Raw genomic sequence first — 18,296 nt, 5'->3', positions numbered from 1 at the left:
AAGAAAAATGAAAATAAAATAAAAAAATAAATCTAGCAGCTTTAAACCAGAAGAGTACCATAGAGGTTTTCAAGCAGCCAGTGGAAATCTTACTGCCTAGAAGAGTACTGAGTATTTCTTTTCTACAACTCATCTGAAATACTGGCACATTATCTATGAAGCTGTACAGCTCTTTGGAGAACAGAATGCATAAATCCAGATATGAAATACAAAATAAAATATACATATATCAGGTTTTTGGAAAATTCTCAGCCAGGCACTGACAAAAACTGACATACTTTTCAACTTTTAAGTACTATGAATGGTCATAATTTTCTTGAGTCAGGAATCTCTCTCAAGAGAGCTGTAAATACATAAGATAAAGGCAACCATAATAGTTTAATATTCCTGTATTTCTTCCATTTTGTCACAGGACTGAAATTGCTCTAAGACAGACATAAGCTTTAAGACCATTTTTCTTAGTCCCAGCAGTCTTAAAAAATACATTTTCTTCTGGAAAGTTGCATCGTATATGGCACATTACAAAAATATAAAATATCAGAGCCACTTCAGCCAACTTTCTCAACATAGCCAAGGAATGCAACAATTTTTGCTGGAAGACTTAAAAGATAGCACTCAACTGTTACAAACATTGTTATGTCCATGTTTGCGAGCAATCTTTAAATTTCAGTTGTATAATAACAGCTACATCTGAATTTTGAGTTACTTTACCACAAACAAAGCAATTCAGCTATTCTGTCTCACTCCCCCACTAAACAAGGATACAGGACAGACAGCCCATAATGTTTTTAAGAAAAGCTATATACAACGCCCATTTATAGTTCCCAACAATATTAACTATTTTTTTTTTGTTCAAGTTAAATTTCCTCAATTATTGTACTGACAAACTTCACAAATGGCTAAAGAATTTCAAATGAATGACAATCCCTGGTCTGCGTAAAGGGTTCAAGAAAATGCCTTTGTCCTGTATCACAACTTGCACATCTCTGCAAGAGCCACACTCCATCAGCATTCACTTGACAGTCAAAAGCTCTGGTTGCCAAAATAAAGAATGGGGAGTACCAGAATTACCACCTTAGGTTTCCAAAGCTTGTATACATTATGGGAGTTTTAAGTTTTGATTAGCAACATTAACTACTGTTCCCTCCCCTGTGCTTCTTCAGTGGGCTGTATACAAGTTAACAGAAGCTGTTTTTACATTGCTGTGTTAATTTAAAAGTTTAAGCTGCCATTAATTTAGGGGTTTGTTTTTTCCAAGTTTCGGTCTACACACAAATCTACTCAGCCAGTTACCAGCTTGGCTACAGCTTTAATTTATTCTTTTTTCTTGTGACTCTTCAGTGGTTAGACAAGAGGTTTGCCTCCAGAAGCATAACAGCCCCACTTTGCTGTAAGGCTCTGCAGGCTGAGAAGTGACAGAACTCTCACTAGGAAAGAAGAGACAAGACCTTCAGATGGCTCCATTATCAGCCTCTATAGAACATTTTATATTATCCAAAAATATTACAAAATACTACAGAAATAGATCTGTTTACTTATTTAGGACACCATGACCTACTTTGAAAGGTAAATCCCCAAGTATGCCCATTGACATTGCTTAGGTTTTTGGGGTGGGTTTTTCGTGGGTGTTTTTTCACTCTTAAGGTAAAATATGACTATACTGCTCAGCAGTTAGTAGTCAGACAAACCACAAGACTCAAATACTCACAGACACTGCATATGTAAGACTGTTCTGTAAAAACATATATTGTAATGCCACAGATTTTCTTGCTGAGAAAACTTGGCAATAAGGGGATTTTAAGAATTAATCTGAACGGAGGGCACAAACTGATACTCCTCCACAAGCCCTGATACAGCTACAGCAACTTTCAACACACTGTTCCTGGTAAAGCTTTTTCCTGAGCAGCAATTACAAATAATACCAGATGGTGTAGCATTTTGAATGACACAACACATAGTGACCAGAGTACAACTATCAGAGTTTGACATTAAACCAAGCTATGTTTTCCTTCATAATGTATTAAATTGGGAAGTACTTGCATTGTATCTTGGAAAAATACACTGTATGATTTTTTTTGCAGAGATTATAGTATTTTGTAAATACCTGCTCACATTTAATACAAGTAAGTCCTATGTACAAGTGAAAAAATAAGAAGTGTACTCAAAGGGTTGCAGATATTTGAAAAGCAGTGCCTGGGTATGCTCAATGGAGACAGGATCACATTCATTGGGATTTTTTAACCCCTTACAGGCATATTTAAGGTACCATATTTCATATCTTTTTTTCCCTTACCACTCCAAAGCATTCCTCTATTTCAGATACCAAGTGACAGTAAGATTTTTTTGTCTGTCTTAGGCCAAGGTCTGAGCAAATGAATTACACCAGAATACAGAACTCATCTGACAGAGAAGGGGACTGCCAGGAGACTGACAGCTCTAAACAGCTGGGATCAAAAGGAACTTTTTAGTCAAAAAGCAATCTCAGTTTATGGTACTCTTAAGTTAAGAATCATTCCATGTTTCCATTTTCTTATTTTGCAAGGGTGACTTATAGCAGATGATATTATTTCAGTAATATTTTCAATCAACACACTACCTCTTTTAGGATTCAGAAGCTTTCAAACTATTGAGCAAACTGTCACCACTTTCTGGCTTCCTGTTATGTTGCCATTTCTGGACTCAAAGGTTACCTCACTGAACTTGTACCACAGGCAGAACACAAGACCAGAAGAAATAAGGTAACTTTAAAAAGGTATCTTTAGGAAACAAATTGTCAGTTACCCAGTTTTAAGGCTTTTCATTTCAACACAATGGCTGCAATGATCACTACTGTAGCTGGATGCCACCCATTCAGATCAGTAACAAATGAAATATATATTTGGCTGGTTTTAACTGTTTGATCCACACCTAAAGCTCTCACACAAGACAGTATGAGCAGACCAGTGTCACAGGGTCACACATCCCAACTATCCTCAAACAATATAACCCAGAACGCTTCTGCCGAGAGCCTGAACCAGAAGCACCTTCAGTACCATCAACTTGTATGAATTCTGCAAAGCTACCAGCCAGTCTTTGAAGAAACCAGCAAAAGGCTTCAAGCCTTTTTTCCTCTCTTTTATTGGAAACACACACACACACTTATTTCGCTTCTACAAGCTGGAGAGCAGGTGTGCTACAGCACGTACCAGGTTTGTGCACTTTTGAGCAGTCAGACAGGAACTCTAATAATTACTCTGTTACTAAAGTCAAAAGCGAAGCAACACCAGTAATACTTCTGTAGATTTCAGGGGTAACTCTCTGCATCTCTTGGTATAAAGACGTTTTAACATACTAAGTTTAAACGTATTAGCGACAACATACTGTCATCCAGACGAAACGCACGGATCAACCTACGCCCTTCCCTTTACCTCGTTTTTAATATTTTACCTCGTTTCGGCAGCCGTAAATCAGAAAACTATGATATTTCGAGAAATGTTCGAAATGTTTAAACGGCTGTAGTCCACGGGATGCACAGGTCTAAACAGTGCTTAAAAAAATACATTCTGCCTTGCAACAGTAAACACACCTTTTCCCCAGGTGCCGGATTAATAAGCACCACTGTAACCAGAGCACAAGGGCTAAGCAGCTCTCAACAGGAACAGCTCGTGAGGTTGGAATATTTTTGCTCCCCGGGCACGACCAGGTGTTACAAACCCCGCTCCGTCCACGTGGAAAATAAGTTCTGGAGATCACAGTGGCCAGGTCCACCCAGATTGACAGGACATTCCCCTCCAGGTGCAAGCGGCCGGCTGCCCCCTCTCCCCGCCCGCGGCCGGAGGGCCCGGCTGCCCCAGCCCGGAGCTCCGGCCCCGGGCCCCGCCGCCAGCTCCTACTCACAGTCCAGGTGCTTCTTCTTGGGGCCCATCACCTCGTGGGTCGTCGCCTTGCACACAGCCTTGGCGACGGCCGAGCCGGTCACGCTGTGCTGCGCCGCCGTGATGCGGTCGGTGATCGACTGCCCCGACATCATCGCCGCGGCCCTGGCGGCGGCTCCGCCGCGGTCTCCCCGCAAGGCCGGGGCGGCGGCTCCCCCGGGCCGGGGGCGAGCGCAGCCTCCCGGAGGAAGGGCGCCGGCGGCTCCCTCCGGCGGGAGCGCTCGCCGGGCTCCGCCTCGGCGGCTCCTGTCGGCCGCCGCCGCGGGGGCTCTTGCCGCTGCTCCGCGGAGCGGCGGCGGGGATCGCTCGGCTCCCGGCACCGCTCGGCGCTGCCGCCTCCGCCCGCGGTGCGCCCCGGCTTTCCCTTTCACATTACGCTCACAGACAAAATGGCGGCGGCCGCGGCGTCAGGTGACCGCGCGCCCGCCCCGCTCCCGCCCCGCCGCGGCCGAGCGGGGCCGGGGCCCGGCCGGGCCGGCCCGGGAGCGGGGCGGGAGCGGGGCGGGAGCCGAGGCCGCCCCACGCCGGGCCTCAGGTGTCCGCGGGCGGCGGGACCCACCCCCGCAGCGCCGGGGCGCTCCGTGACTCGCCGCCCCCAGACCGCAGAATCACAGAGTCAAGTTGGACGGAAAAGATCTCTGCGATGATTGATTCCAGGCTGTGACTGAGCACCACCATGTCAACCACACCGCGGCACTGAGTCTTTTCTTAAACACCTCAGGGTCGGTGACTCCACCACCTCCGTGGGCAGCCCATTCCAATGTCTAATGGCCTTTTCTGTGAAGAAATTCCTCCTAACGTCCAACCTAAACCTCCCCTGGTCCAACCTAAGTCTCCCTGGGGACACGATCTCCCGCTCTGTCGCTATCTGCCCGGGAGACGAGGCCGCTCCCCAGCTGGCTGCGGGCTCCTTCCAGGGCACTGCCGCCGGCTCTGTGCTCCGCGGGCGGGTGCGGACGGAAAGCGAAACCCGCCGGGCCGTCCCGGCAGCGCTGCCGCGGGGGACGAGCGCAATGACCCAGAGAGATTTTCATCGCAGATCGCAAGGGTTTGGCTTGGAAGGGACGTCAAGGACAGTCTAGTTCCACCTACCTGCCATGGGCAGGGACACCTGCTAGACGCGGTTACACTAGTTCTTGTGGTGATGAGTTTTCTCTTGCAGGTTTTACTTTCAGAAGCAACGTCAGGGGAAAAAAAAAAAAAAGCCCAACTTCCCATGCTGAGCCTGTTTCAAGGACTGTAGAAGCATTTAGGTTGGAAAAGACCTCTGAGCTCATCGAGTCAAACCCTTAACTGGCATTGCCAAGCTCACCACTAAAACCTGTCACCAAGCGGTGCCACATCTACATGTCTTTTAAATCCCTCCAGGGCTGGTGACTCCATCACTCTCCTGCAGAGCCTGTTCCAGGGCTTGACATCCCTTTCAGTGAAGAAATTTTTCACAATATCCAACCTAAACCTTCCCTGTCACAACTGGAGGCTTATTGCTCTTGTCCTCTCACTTGTGGCTTGGGAGAAGAGACTGAGCCACAGCCTGGATGCCATGGGGCACTACTCACATGTAGCCAAACCACTGGTGGGTTCTCTAAACCTTTCCAGCTACTGATACCCAGCACAGCCCTGTTAGGGCTGCCGTGAGGGAAATCCATCCCAGCCAGACCCAGTACTGTGACAAAAAATAGCAGCATCACTACTACTCAGTCAGAACAAACACTTTTCCCAGGCCATTCCACAGAGGAGTATTTTTTTAACTTCTGCATTTATAGTACACTAATATAAGTGTGAACACTCATACAAATAGAAGATAGAACACAGCAATAGTTATTTTTACTTTGAAGTAAAAATACAAAAAGTAATGAGAGTAAAAAGTAGGCAGTTGAATATGAGTGTTATAAACAAAAATCTAGCAGCATCTGACAGTCAACTCATATTTTAGGGTGCTGATTAAAACTGTATTGCTTACATTATCCCTAAAGTGAAATACGCCATAAATATGTGGGTAGACTGCCACAACACCAACCGTCTATTGCTGTATAAAAACAATAAAGCAGGAAACACTTGCATTCACAGTAGTGTGTATTTCACTAGTACAGAAAACTTTTGTCTTTTCATAATATTTTTATGATATAGAGGGCGTTTTTTAAATGCTCCAGCATATTCCTTATGGACCGTGATGGGGAACAACGACTACTGAAATATCTTCTTACCAGCTTATGCTGCATACTTAAACCATCTTTGTACCCAGCACAAAGGTTTATACGTTCCCATTTAACAGACACTCCCATTCTGTGGGTTTCCTCTACTCCTCCAAATGTTCATAAGAACAGGCTAGAGTTTGAGCCCATCTTTCAAGATGGGTGCTCAGGGCAGGAGAAGCAGCATGTTAAGTTCTTGGGCACCAACACCAGCTTGGTTTGTGTCATCATTGCAGTCACTCATTTCCTTGTGAAACTCACTCTTTTTCAGCCCAATTCATTCCTAGTAGTTGCTCCCACTGTGGTGAGTATGTAGTGCTCATCTTGGCATCTTCATGGCTGTGTCCAGAACAGTCCATTGCCAGGACCTGCCATATCAAAACCCAGCTGTAACCCTCTCTGGCAGGGGGATTTAACTTGCTTGATTGCAGCACGTTTCACATCCATCAATGACCAGTGTGATGGCCTCCATGGTCAGGTCCCCTCCTCGATCAGGAGCCTGCTTGTATGTTCAGTCTCTCCCTAAATGTTTCATGGGCCCACTGAGCTATAAGTAGCTCATGCTTATGCTGCTAGTCCAGGTCCACCTACCCTACTTTAACTTTGACAGTTCTGTCCACTTGTTCATAGTTTCCATCTTCTTCAATGATGTGGCTTTTGGGCATGTGATCATGCACATGACATATCTCCAGAGTGATGTTTTCTGGCCATGCAGCCATGTCCTGCCACAGTGCAGCAGCCCAGATGGGTTTAACCCTGTGCTGCCCATTGTCTTCTTCCACTGCTGTAGCCATCCCCACAGGGCATGACTCAGTATCCAAAAGTCAGTGCAGAGACAGAGTCTGGCCACTTTTCTCATTCAGCAGTCTCAAGGGCTCAGTTGGGTGGCTTTCAATTCTGCAAATTGACTTGACTTACCTTCTTCTTCGGCGGCTTCAATGAGTTATTGTGTGGGACTCCACACAGCAGCTTTCCACCTCCAAAGGTTTCCTAGAACATGACAGGTCCCATCAGTAAATAAAGCATAACATCTTCCATCTTCTGATAGCTCATTACATGGTGGTGCCTCTTGGGCACAATCTGCCTCCTCAGGCAATGCTTCAAATTCTCTGCCTTCTGGCCAGTCCATGATCTATTCCAGGATACCTGTGCAGTTGGGTGGAGCTGGTTCCTAAGCTTAGCAAAAGGGGGAAGCAGCCAACAGACTCCGTGACCCACACAGAAGCTTGTGATTTATTGTCTGCTGTGACTATAACATGCTTCATACAAAGCTGCCCTTGTCTTGGGCCCATGTTGGGTGTCAAAATGGGCCGTGGTGCTGCACACAGATACCCACCAAGCTGCTGTATCACTCCCCTCCTCAGCTGGAGGGATGAGGAAAAAATTAAAATTGAATACCAGTACACAGCACAACCCTATCAGGGCTGCTATGGGGAAGATTAACTCCATTCCAGCCAGACTCAATAAATGTAAAGAGAACAACAAAAGCAAGCAGGGTCAGCAGCAGAAATGTCTCTTTTCATACCATTGAAAAGCACAGTAACACTGAACAAATATTAGTGAATGAACTGGGGTATGTAATGTGAATGAAGGATTTCTATAGAGCTAAGGGCATAAATACATGGTCACTGATATTAAATTATTGAATATTTCCTGTGCTGGGAAAAGTTACAACCTCTTCAGTCTCACTGACAGCAGGCAATTTCCAGCTGCCTTATTTTTGTTTTAAGGCTTGTAGTTTCTGGGGGAAAAAGTGATCTTGAATCTTCAAAGCCTGAGGGAACATCAAAACAGTAAGAAAAGAAGAGATGGAAAGATTAAATACACATTACAAATGTCTACATCTCTTTGGGCCTGTCTAAACAGGGAAGTTCTTTTGCAATAGAGGAGGGTGTGAGATGAAGCATAGCAGATATTCTGTACTACTCCTTCCCTAGCAGGGACTCACTTATTTTGTTCTGTTTCAGAAAGCCTAAATTCCACATAAAAATGCCTGATTGAGTGTTTCCCTAAGCCATGGCTCTGTCTTTATGTGCTGGTCAGGCCCAAATCTGAGTTGAAATGTCCCTCTTCAGTCACTGCATTGACTTGCCCTGGTTCAGGCCATCCTGTGCACCCCCTGGATGGCTGCAGGTGGAATCACAGAATCATTTAGGTTGGAAATGACCTTTTAAGACCATTAAGGTCAGCCATTAATCCAGTTTTGCCACAGCCACCTCTGTCTCCAAGTACCACATCTACACAGCTTATAAATATCTCCAGGAATGGTGCCTCCACCGCTGCCCTGGGCAACCTGTTCCAATGCTTGACAACCCTTTTGGTGAAGAAATTTTTCCTAATATCAAACCTGAACCTCTTCTAGCACAACATGAGGCTATTTCCTCTTATCCTGTCCCTTGTTACTTGGAAGAAGAATCTGCCCTTCAGGCCCTGATGTCTGCCCAGCCTAATGCAAAAAGCCTTTCTCATGGCCACTGTCCTGCACCTATGCTTTAGCTCATTTTAGTAAGGATGAAAAGTGGAAATTATATTATGTACAATTCACATCTCATTCATTTTGTTGCCCTCTGTTTACTATAAGGCAGGTAATGAAGGCATCAGACAGGAAATGTGGTCCAGGCTTGGATGCATATAAATTGTGCTTGGGGACAGTGGCAGTGGAGGGAATGGATGGTTCTGGGCTTCTGCCATGACTGAATGACTCAGATGGTTTTCCAGGGAAATGAGTATTTTACCAATGAGTAGTGAGTGTGCTGTGGGCTGACTCTACCTACAGGCCCGGGAATGCAAACAGTTTATCAGCAGGTTTGTCAATAAATACCATCTGCTCAGTAGCACTGAATCAAAAATATAGCAGAACCTACCTTACTGGAGGCTGTTGTTTTGCTGATAGAGTTGAGATAAAAATCACAACTCAATTATTTCTTTTAATATTGTGATTGTGATCTGAAATTATAAAACTAAATTTATTCAGGCTTGTTCAATGCCAGTTTAAACCCAGGGGAGTTAAAATGTTGTCATTAGCATTTTTCCTGGTGGCCAGTAAGATATCTGCATGGAGGAGTGAGCTGTAAACAAGGCTGCTTCTTTCACAGTTCAGGCCACTGAAGTGTCTGAGAAACACCTCAATTCCACGCTGCCTGCAAGGGAAGGAAACAAACCATGGCAGCAGCAGAGATGGGATTCCTGGGGGCTGAGATGGAGCTTGGGGCTGATTCCCTGATCCAGCACTCCAGCAATGAGTGAATCCTTGCCCCAACCTTTCTCCATACAGGGGCACCAAGATTTCTTCTTGACTCCTAGTTTTCCATGAGTTTTGCCAAAGCAGAGTGCTTTGGGGATTTTTACTGCTGTCAGGTGTGGTTAAAATTGGATGATGAGGTTTCTGGGAGAGAAACAAGGCATCAGCATCATCTAAAAAGCCTAATACCAGAAGGAGTTTCAATGTTAGTTAACTATTTATTTCCTGAACAGAGACATGACAGGAAAAACTCCACACACTGTTGTCCAACTTGGATTTATGGGTACCATATTGTGTCAGTCTCTTTTAAAGATCTTTGTTTCCCTCTCTCTGAGTTATAAACTGTTGGTAAGAAATTGAGCTCCAGAACTGGGACTCTCTATAGCTGGATTCATTCAAACCTTGCATAACTGCAAAATATGAGAAGATCAGATCATGAGCCCTTTCCTCCAGGACATCACCTCAAGACACCCTGAGTAGTGACTAGGTTTGTCTCGGGGTTGTTTTTGGAGCCTGCAAAATGGAAAAATTGTGTACAATACTTGGGCCTTTAAGCCCCTTTTCCAAGCACCCTGCAGACATGATATTTATGCTCAACAGTGTAGGAGTGTTGAAAGCCACACACTGGTTGTCACCTCTCCTGTCACATGAGGGAAGAAGGTCTCACGTCCTCTGTCCCTCCCATTCAGCCTCTGCTGAGGAGCAGTGACCTGGGGCAGGACATGGTCCTGGGAGCTGTCTCTCCTCTTCCCAGCCATCTCCCACTTCTGCCTCTCAGACTGGACTGCTGGTGAAGTTTGAACTTTTAAATTGCTGCCTTTGTATAGAGATGAGAGAAAAGAAAGAGGAAAAGAAAGAAAGGGAAGGAAAAACTAATCTGGAGTTATGCCACAGTTGCAAAACGTGCTGGAAGGCAGAAAGGCAGAACTCCCATGGCTCCCATTGCAGCAGCTGCTTGCTGTTCTTGCCCTGAGGCTCCTCGTGTTCTTTGCAGGTGCATGGCTGTCAATAACAACAGATTTGAGAAGATTTGTCATTTATTTCTTAAGTACTTCCCTGTGAAAGAGTTTCTATTTGGTGAAGAAGCTGTTCTGGTTCCGAGCAATTGACCAAGGTTCATGGAAGTCTCCTTTGCCTGGCTTCTCTGTTTAACATTACAATTCAATGTTTTTTTTTTCAAGGAAAGACAAAATAAATGCTACAATATGATGCAATTGGTGTAATATAATTATTCCTGTTTTGGTCTCTTACTTCCTGAGTAGGTTTATGAGAAGGGTTTTGAAAAGCAGGAACTGAGTACAGTATCTCATACAAATTCAAGACTGAGGCTTAGGCTTGGAAGATTAGTCTTGGTTTAAGGGAGGAGGGCTCAGTTTTGGCTTTGGGATTGTCTCAGGACAAGCCTTGTTTTTTCCAGAACCATATATATGTATTTGTGTATGTGTGTGTGTGTGTGTGTGTGTGTGTGTGTGTGTGTGTGTGTACACTGAGCAATTCTGATACAGACAGCCACTGCTGGCCTTAGCAGACACTTGAGGAAGTGTAATTGTCACCTGAGGAAATGACACAGCTGCCCTGCCCCAAACATTTCAGAGGGTTTGGGTTGACACATGACTAATGTGTTCATTCATTTTTCCCATCACCTTGGCATCCATTACAGGGGCCTGTCAGTGAGAGGCAACTTGGGGTGATAAGACAAGGTGTGATGAAGGTGCTGGAACTGTTTTGGAAACCTCAGAGACTGCAGCTTGGGGAACCCTTGGTCAGGACCAGGAGAGCCATTCCCTGCCCTTACACTCATCACTTTAACTATAGACCAAATAAAACCTGCAGAAGCAAGAAAGCTAAAATCATCGGCCTAATAAAATTATACAAATTGTGGACCAAAGCAGATTTGCAATGTTTCCATCCCTGCCAGGGAAAAGGAGCATACCTGGCTTGGAGAAAAAGGATCTGGGTCTGTGGGGTGGGGGAGAGCTGTGCCATGGCAACAGAGGAAGGAGCTAGCAGCACAGCCTCCAAAAAAATATAACACTGCCAATGGAAATCAGTCTTGTATTAAAATCAGTTTAAAGCACTCCTGGAAATTACAGCCCATCAGGCATTAGTTTCTTACCAAATAAATAAATGGGAACAAAAAATAACAATAAAAATGAGACATTTGGCTATGCAGGAATAAATGGGGACAAAGCTGCAGATGCTTATAAAGGAATATCTTCCATTTCAGTTCTTTAAGTATGTCAGGGAAATGGAAGATAAGGGCAGCACATACCTTTTATCTAGAGTTGCAAAAAAAGAAAAAAAAAAAAATCCTGAACAAACCAGAAAAAGGCTTGGACAAATGAGCTTAGGCACTTGTGAGATGCCATCAAGGCATTTCACTGTGTTACTAAGTGCTCACAAGCCTCTGAAAAGCTGATCCAGAAAGGGAGACACGGAATTAGATGCAAACAGTAAAATTACAACTATTTTGAAATGGAAATGCTTGTTTGCAATACCTTGCTGATAGAGTAAGCACCAAGTCAATGCCATTGAAACACAGTGGTCTCAAAATTGTCCAAGAGATGGATTTTTTAAAAATCTAGGACAATTTTTTAAAAATACAAACTAAAATAAATCAAATAAAGATACTTGAATTTAGCATTTAGCACATGGACTAAGAATTTAACCAAAACTGGGGTGTTCACAGAGGTAACTGAGAGCCTCTAGAGACAGAGGAGAGAGAGGCTGGTCACAGTGGAGGAAGGAGCCTGAGCTGGTGTTGCAGCAGGTACTGTCAGATGGGGTGGTTCCTACCATACACAGCCTGCCTTTGCTATTTTTCCTTTCGCCAAAAATTTTCATTTTTTGTGGGAAATGCTGCATCTAACAAGCAGCCCCATGTGCCACAGAACTAATAAATAAACAAAGGGATAATTTTCTATGGGGTTATGCCTGGGGACTGGCAGACGGAGTTCTCCAAGGCTGCAGCACAACTCTTGCTTAAAAGACATCAGAGGAGCCACACATTGCAAATGTTTTAACCACAGGAAAAACTCAAATGGGAGTTTATGCTTTATTAAGCACCAGTGAATCCACATGAGAGAGAAACCTTAAGTGAAGAGTGGATTTTCTGGTGTCTAATAGCCACCAAGTCCTATTCAAGTTTTTTCCCAGGGTTTAATTCATTCTCTTGCCTCTTTTGGGTTTTTTTCAGCCTGATTACCTGCTCTCACAAAATTTGCAAGCAAGACATTTAGTTATTTGAAAATAAGGTGGGCAGTGGGCTCAAGAATTACTGGGGAGAGGATGGATGGAGTGTGATCTTACAGGAAAACGTTGAAAAGCAGATCCCATCAGCCTGGCAGGGTCGGGAGAAGCTGCTGTGCTGAGCGTGCAGATGAGAGAGCTGAGCATGGTATTTTTAGAAAGTCAGCCAAGCAGACAGTGCCACGTTCCCTCCTGTGCTCTTCCCTTCTTTTTACATGAGCCATCATCATCCCAGAGGTGAGAATGGGTGTACCAAGTGCCAGCTATAAAATAGCTGGTTTCACTAGGTAGCATGGCTAGGGAGGTGAAGTTTTGTTATCACACATTGCCTGGGAGGCAAAAAACTGTCAAGGGCTGGACGTGTTTCAGGACACAAGAATGCTGAGCACAGGACAGTGCCCTGTGCTCCACAGGCAGCTGGCACAAGGATGCTCTGGCTGCTGCTGAAAGCCCCGTGGCCAAATTTCATGCACATTTCCAAAGTGTGGAACACAGACATGTCAACAGCACAAATCTGTGCACGTGCTTTGCTCTCAGTAAGCATGGGTTTATTTCACCTTTCTTTGTGATCAGCTAAAATTAAAATGTTTATTAGCTGCTCGTTGTTACTACTTTCACAGCTGTGAAACAACCTTTGCATTACAATCAGCTGCTTTGGCTCCTATTGTTTTTTGAAGTGTTAAGGTTGTGCAGGCTGAAAGAGTGTGCAGGCAGTGACAGAGACATCTGCTTGCTGAAAAGCCATTTGCTTGGTTTCCAACTACACCATCAGCCTATTCAACAATGTCCCCTCTTCCCCTGGGTTTCATCATCCCTGCACCCTTAAACATCACAGCACAACCTCAATCTTGTGGTGTTTTTTTTTTGTTTGTTTGTTTTTTGTAAGAATTCCCCTTCTGTGTATAAAATTAATCAGCAAAAATGGAAAGGGAGTCCTGGCAACCCCTCATGAATCCCCACTTCTGGCAGCTTTTTTCTCTGATGAATGCAAGTGAGGGGTTTAGTATGCAAGCACACACACCAACTTAGTGATGGATGAGCCTTCCATTCCTCACTCTGTGGTGGGGCTGCTGCTACAGGGCAATGCAGCCACTGGGCTCTGCAGTGCCTTGGAAAGTCTTCTTCTGCACCCAGCAGAAGGTGCACCAGAGAAGGTGATGTAGTTTCTGTGCCCCCTGTTTCATCCCCAGGAAAGCCACAGTGTCCCTTCATGGGGGGAGCAGCAAAACCCCACCCAAGAACTCATACTGAGCATGGCCACAGCAGGGCTACCTGTGAATTAAACTCATGAAGAAAGTGGCATCACTTCTACAGGCAGCAGCTGAGAAGGGCACGGGGCTGTGAGGGCTGCAGAGGCAGCCAGAGAGGGTGTTCATTGCAAACACCATCAGCTGGGCCATCCTTCACCAGGGTGCTACCCACCCCTGGAGGTCGTGGGTTTGGAGTGGGGGGCAGTGGGCCAACATCAGACCAGGATTAGCTGTGATGAGTGCTGTGTTCCTGGGACTTGGATATCTCCAAGTCTGGCCTAGGAACAGCACCTACCATGGGGTATCTGGGGAACCATCCAGCAACCACAGAAGTGCCCATGCCAGAGGGTAAAAGCAACTACATTAACATGGACAGTTTTCTGCTTGCTTCAGAAGGTAAAACATGGCAAAAATTACAAAAACAGGGACTGCAAAGATTCTTGCATGCAAAACTGTCATGGAGTGGACAGCCATGGTGCAGCTTGGGGCCCTTCCACCTTAAAGCCTCTGGGTGTTGGCAGGTTCCCACCCATGGCTGGTGCACCCTGCTCTGCCTGGGCACAGCCAGATACGGCTGCTTATCTCCCTGGGACAAGGAGCCCAAGACACTGGAGGGGAGATATTTGTACCAAGGCATTTCCAGCTCATGCAGTGCTCACACCTCTGTCTTGCTGTGTGCCTGAGCACTGTGACAGCAGCACTGGCACTGCTGGTGTTGAGCTGCAGAGCTGGTGTCACCAGTCCCATCCGAGTTGTGCAGCAGTGGCCACTTCTAGCAAACCAAAACCCATGACCAGTGTTGCAGTGAATCTCACAGACAGCATGGGAACTGGTATGAGTGAACCTGGCTGTAGTCATCCCTCACTGACCTGAGCAGGAGCAAAATTGTTACAGGTGGCTGCACCTTATTTGTCTTAACCAACCCTTAAAAGCCTGACCCCAGGAGCCACAACATGGGCTCAGACCCACACAGCTGAGAGCAAGAGAGAGCACATTTCCCACAGCAATAAATGCAATTGAAAACTGAAGTCAGCATGGCTGGTGTTTTGCATCATCCCTGTCACAGCACAAGCTGCTGCTGGTGGCCACACTGCCCCTGGGCAGTGAGAGGGAAAACAGCATTTTCCTGTCCCTGCTGGGGTGGGCACGGCCTCCAAGGTTTTGGTGTGCACAAGCAGAGCAGAGCAGGCACAGGGCAGCCAGGCAGGCACAGAAATGGAAACTCTGGCCTTCCTTCAGGAACCGTGCAGCTCCAGGCCAGCCCCCACACGTCCCAGTGTAAGAGACAGATGTCTTCTGCTTCTTGAGACTATATACATAGATGTGTCCTCAAGCTATATATATATATATATTATAGAGATAAAAATCTTTTATACAGATAGAGGCCTGCTTGCTTTTCAGTTCCAGTATGTACTGTTCCACTGGCAGCCCCTCAGGGCTGGGAGTCTTTCAGATGGGTTGTGAAGTGAAGAAGCAGCACATAAGGAAAGTGTCTGACAGCCTGAGACATGGGGAGGAGGAGGTGAGCCCTGCCTGACGGGTGTCCTTGAGCTCTGTCCTGTGTGTCTGACTTGGTGTCACAAACAACAACCCATACCAGAAATTCTGGCTTTGATAAATCCAGGAGTTGGGTTGCTCAGCCTTGGTAGAAGCAGAGTGGACAACATGGACCTTGGCAGATGGACACTGTGGGGCTGGGATCAGGGAACTGCAGCAGTGATTCTACAGCAAATTTAACATCAGCCAAAACAGCATGTCAACTCACTTTGTTACCAAGCAGTTGATGAAAAATGCCCTTTTATGAGAAGTAATCCAGGTGAACTGCTTTAACTTGAGGGCCTGAGTCCTGGATTTCCCCTCAGGTTTGGCCAAGGCTCCATGAGTTACTGCTAGACTTGTTTCCCTCTGCTGTGGGCACACGTGGGTGTGCAGAGAGCAAGAGGAATGCAGCTGAACTTCATCCACTTCAGTGCCATCATCAACAAAATGTGGTCTGTGGTAACAGCATTTTGTTTATTTTCCTAAAAAATGCCATCTTCAGCACTGAGGCGTAACATGAAAATGACTCCAAACAACAGCTTGAGATCGACCACTTCCCCCTGAAAGGATTCACAGGTTAAGATGGAAGATTGACATTTGAGGTGGCAGTGGAAGCTGCTCCTCTTCTCTGCCTTGATAGCAGCAGAGGTTGGATTTGGGCTCACCTGCACCCCCAGGTCTTGGCTGCAAGAACAAGAGAGAGACACTGGCCAAAATAAATCCACTGTCTCTCTCTTCCCTCCGGCTTTGCCTTGTATTGCTTCCTGAGGTTTGTGTCACAAATGGAGTGACACACTTCACCTGTAAGAGAGAAGTAGCGACATGGCAAGGTATGCTTGACTGCTTACTGCAGAGAGGACAGGTCAGCCAGGAGTGCCAGGGAGACCCTCCTGTTGAGACACAAGATTCCAGAATTCCCTGGCATTCTGAACTCCTTTCTCAGGGGAGTCTGTGTGCAGCTGTATCCAGACATAGACACAAACTTGGTCAGTGGTTTAGGTCTGAAGGACTGTACGTGCCCAACCAATTCTTTCTATCACTTAGCTAAGATTTCAAAGTTTCAGCACACTTATTCCTAATCCACTTCATCTGATATGACAAGGATTCTCTCAGCCTCGAGGAGTAGGTGTTCCTACTCAAGGGCAGCTGTAGTCCTGCAGCCTGCTGTGATGCAGGAGAGCTCAGCAGGCATTGGGCTGCCTACTATTTATGGAGCAAGATTACTGACTTCTGGCCATATTTGCATACCAGCTGTATTTTGGTTGGCACATGCCCAGGCAGCCCTCAGATGTTGAGCAAGATGAATGGCCCTTAGCTATTGACATTATGTCTCTTCCCAGAGTCCAAAATCATCCCAGCCACCACTGGTGGCTATTGCTTAAGCAGAAAGTGGGGGAGCTCATCACCATGGCTGTTATTAAAAAAAAACAATCACAGCACAAAATATATTTCATGACTACTGCAAGTCTTTTCCAGCACCAAGTGCTTTCTTTCACCAAAGTATTTTCCCTTTTTCCTCCCCTCTGCTGTTTGGGGTGATGGCTGCCAGGCCATGCATGATGTGAACAGCAGATAAGGATTATCTCTAGACCTTTTGAAGGACAGATATTTGTGTGCTTTCCAAGCCAAAATAAAAGGTGATGGTTTGGGATGTGGAAGTTTTGTCCCCCTGAGCTCCTACCCACTTAGCCACAGACATCTTTGGACACCTCATTCCCACCCTAAAGCTGCTGCCAACCTCCCACCAAAGTGGGATTGAATGCACTGGAGTTTCCTGGGCCATAATTTCCCAGTGGAAGCAGCAGGCAGGCACTGGGCACAGCAGGGCAGGGTTTGCATTCTGCTCAGCACTGTCTCACCCTGTGCCTTGCAGCTTTCCTCACTGGGTTTCCCCTGCCTGCCCTGCCCTTGGCTCTTTTTACTGGGGGGGTTGGTGGGAAGGGGAAGTGAGCACCTCCTCAGGGAAATGGCCAGATCACAATTCTACAAACAGGTTGCTCAACCCTGGGCTGGAGCTGCTGATCCCATCTCACTCTGGCTGCTGCTCTGCAGCACCAGGAAACCTTTGCGTCAACATTGGCTGCAGTGCAAATGTCAGAGTTACCAGAGAAATCTGATTTTTACGTATTTTATGACTGTTCAGAGTTAAAAGGTTGTTGAGAAAGCACATCTCACCAGCTGCTAAGGTACAGTCCTTGTAGGCAAGACTTCTGGTGGAATGTGATCTTTTCTACCTCCTCCTGAGGCTGCAGGTTTCCCTCCACCAGGTACAAGACTGAGACTTTTCCCCAGGGTGCGAGCAGCTGGGTGTGTTTTCCTCTAGATCCACAGAGCAAAAGGAGCTTGCACAGAGCTTTTACACTATCAAAGCCAATTCCCCATGCTGGAGGCTGGTGGGCACACACAGAGCTGTTCCCACAGCCAGGCACGGGCTCCACGCTGAGCCTTTCCCTGGCAGAGGGACCTGGGGGTTTCCTTATGCCACAGAGCTCCTTGAACCTGCTGCTTCCCTGGGAAGCAGAAAGGCACCCATAGCAAAAGTAATCCTGATAAACACAAGATGCATTTCAGAACTATTTTTCCTTTCTGAGTGTACACTTTGGATGCAGGCTGGGACACACCTGATTTTCTGCCTGTAGAGAGTATTTTTCCTATCTGTTTTGGAGCAGCCTGGGGACCTGCCAGCATGGGTCAGGCTCTGCTCTCTGTGACACCAAAGAGGCCATGAGGGTGAGCCTGGCAGTGTCTGTCTCCTCAGGGGAAGCACAAGTGAGAGCTAAGGAGTGGTGGAAGAGCCAAATCGCTGCTGTGGAATGATGTAGGGCAGGTACAGCTCTAACCAGAAACATGGACAATGCTCTCAGGCACATGGTGTGACTCGTGGGGATGGTCCTGTGCAGGGACAGGA

General features: G+C 46.2%; 1 protein-coding gene across 6 annotated transcripts in view; it reads right to left on the bottom strand.

Moving 5' to 3' along the window:
- The window catches only part of VBP1 (VHL binding protein 1), a 38,702-nt gene extending 34,600 nt beyond the window's left edge, over positions 1-4,102 (bottom strand). For 3 of the 6 annotated variants that reach the window (XM_021547821.3, XM_021547826.3, XM_021547828.2), the window contains exon 1: positions 3,877-4,100. In XM_021547821.3, the coding sequence (XP_021403496.2) occupies positions 3,877-4,009 (133 nt within the window). In that variant the 5' untranslated portion in view covers positions 4,010-4,100. Of the gene's footprint in view, positions 1-3,876 lie in introns of all 6 variants that reach the window. The other 3 variants (XM_021547827.3, XM_021547822.2, XM_077786548.1) reach the window with 2 other exon arrangements.
- Between the last annotated feature and the right edge of the window lie 14,194 nt (positions 4,103-18,296).

The sequence above is a fragment of the Lonchura striata genome, chromosome 14, assembly GCF_046129695.1.
Source record: "Lonchura striata isolate bLonStr1 chromosome 14, bLonStr1.mat, whole genome shotgun sequence".
NCBI classification, from domain to species: Eukaryota; Metazoa; Chordata; class Aves; order Passeriformes; family Estrildidae; genus Lonchura; species Lonchura striata.
The sequence above is the reverse complement of the archived record's forward strand: the minus strand, read 5'-3'. Positions and strand labels throughout refer to the sequence as shown.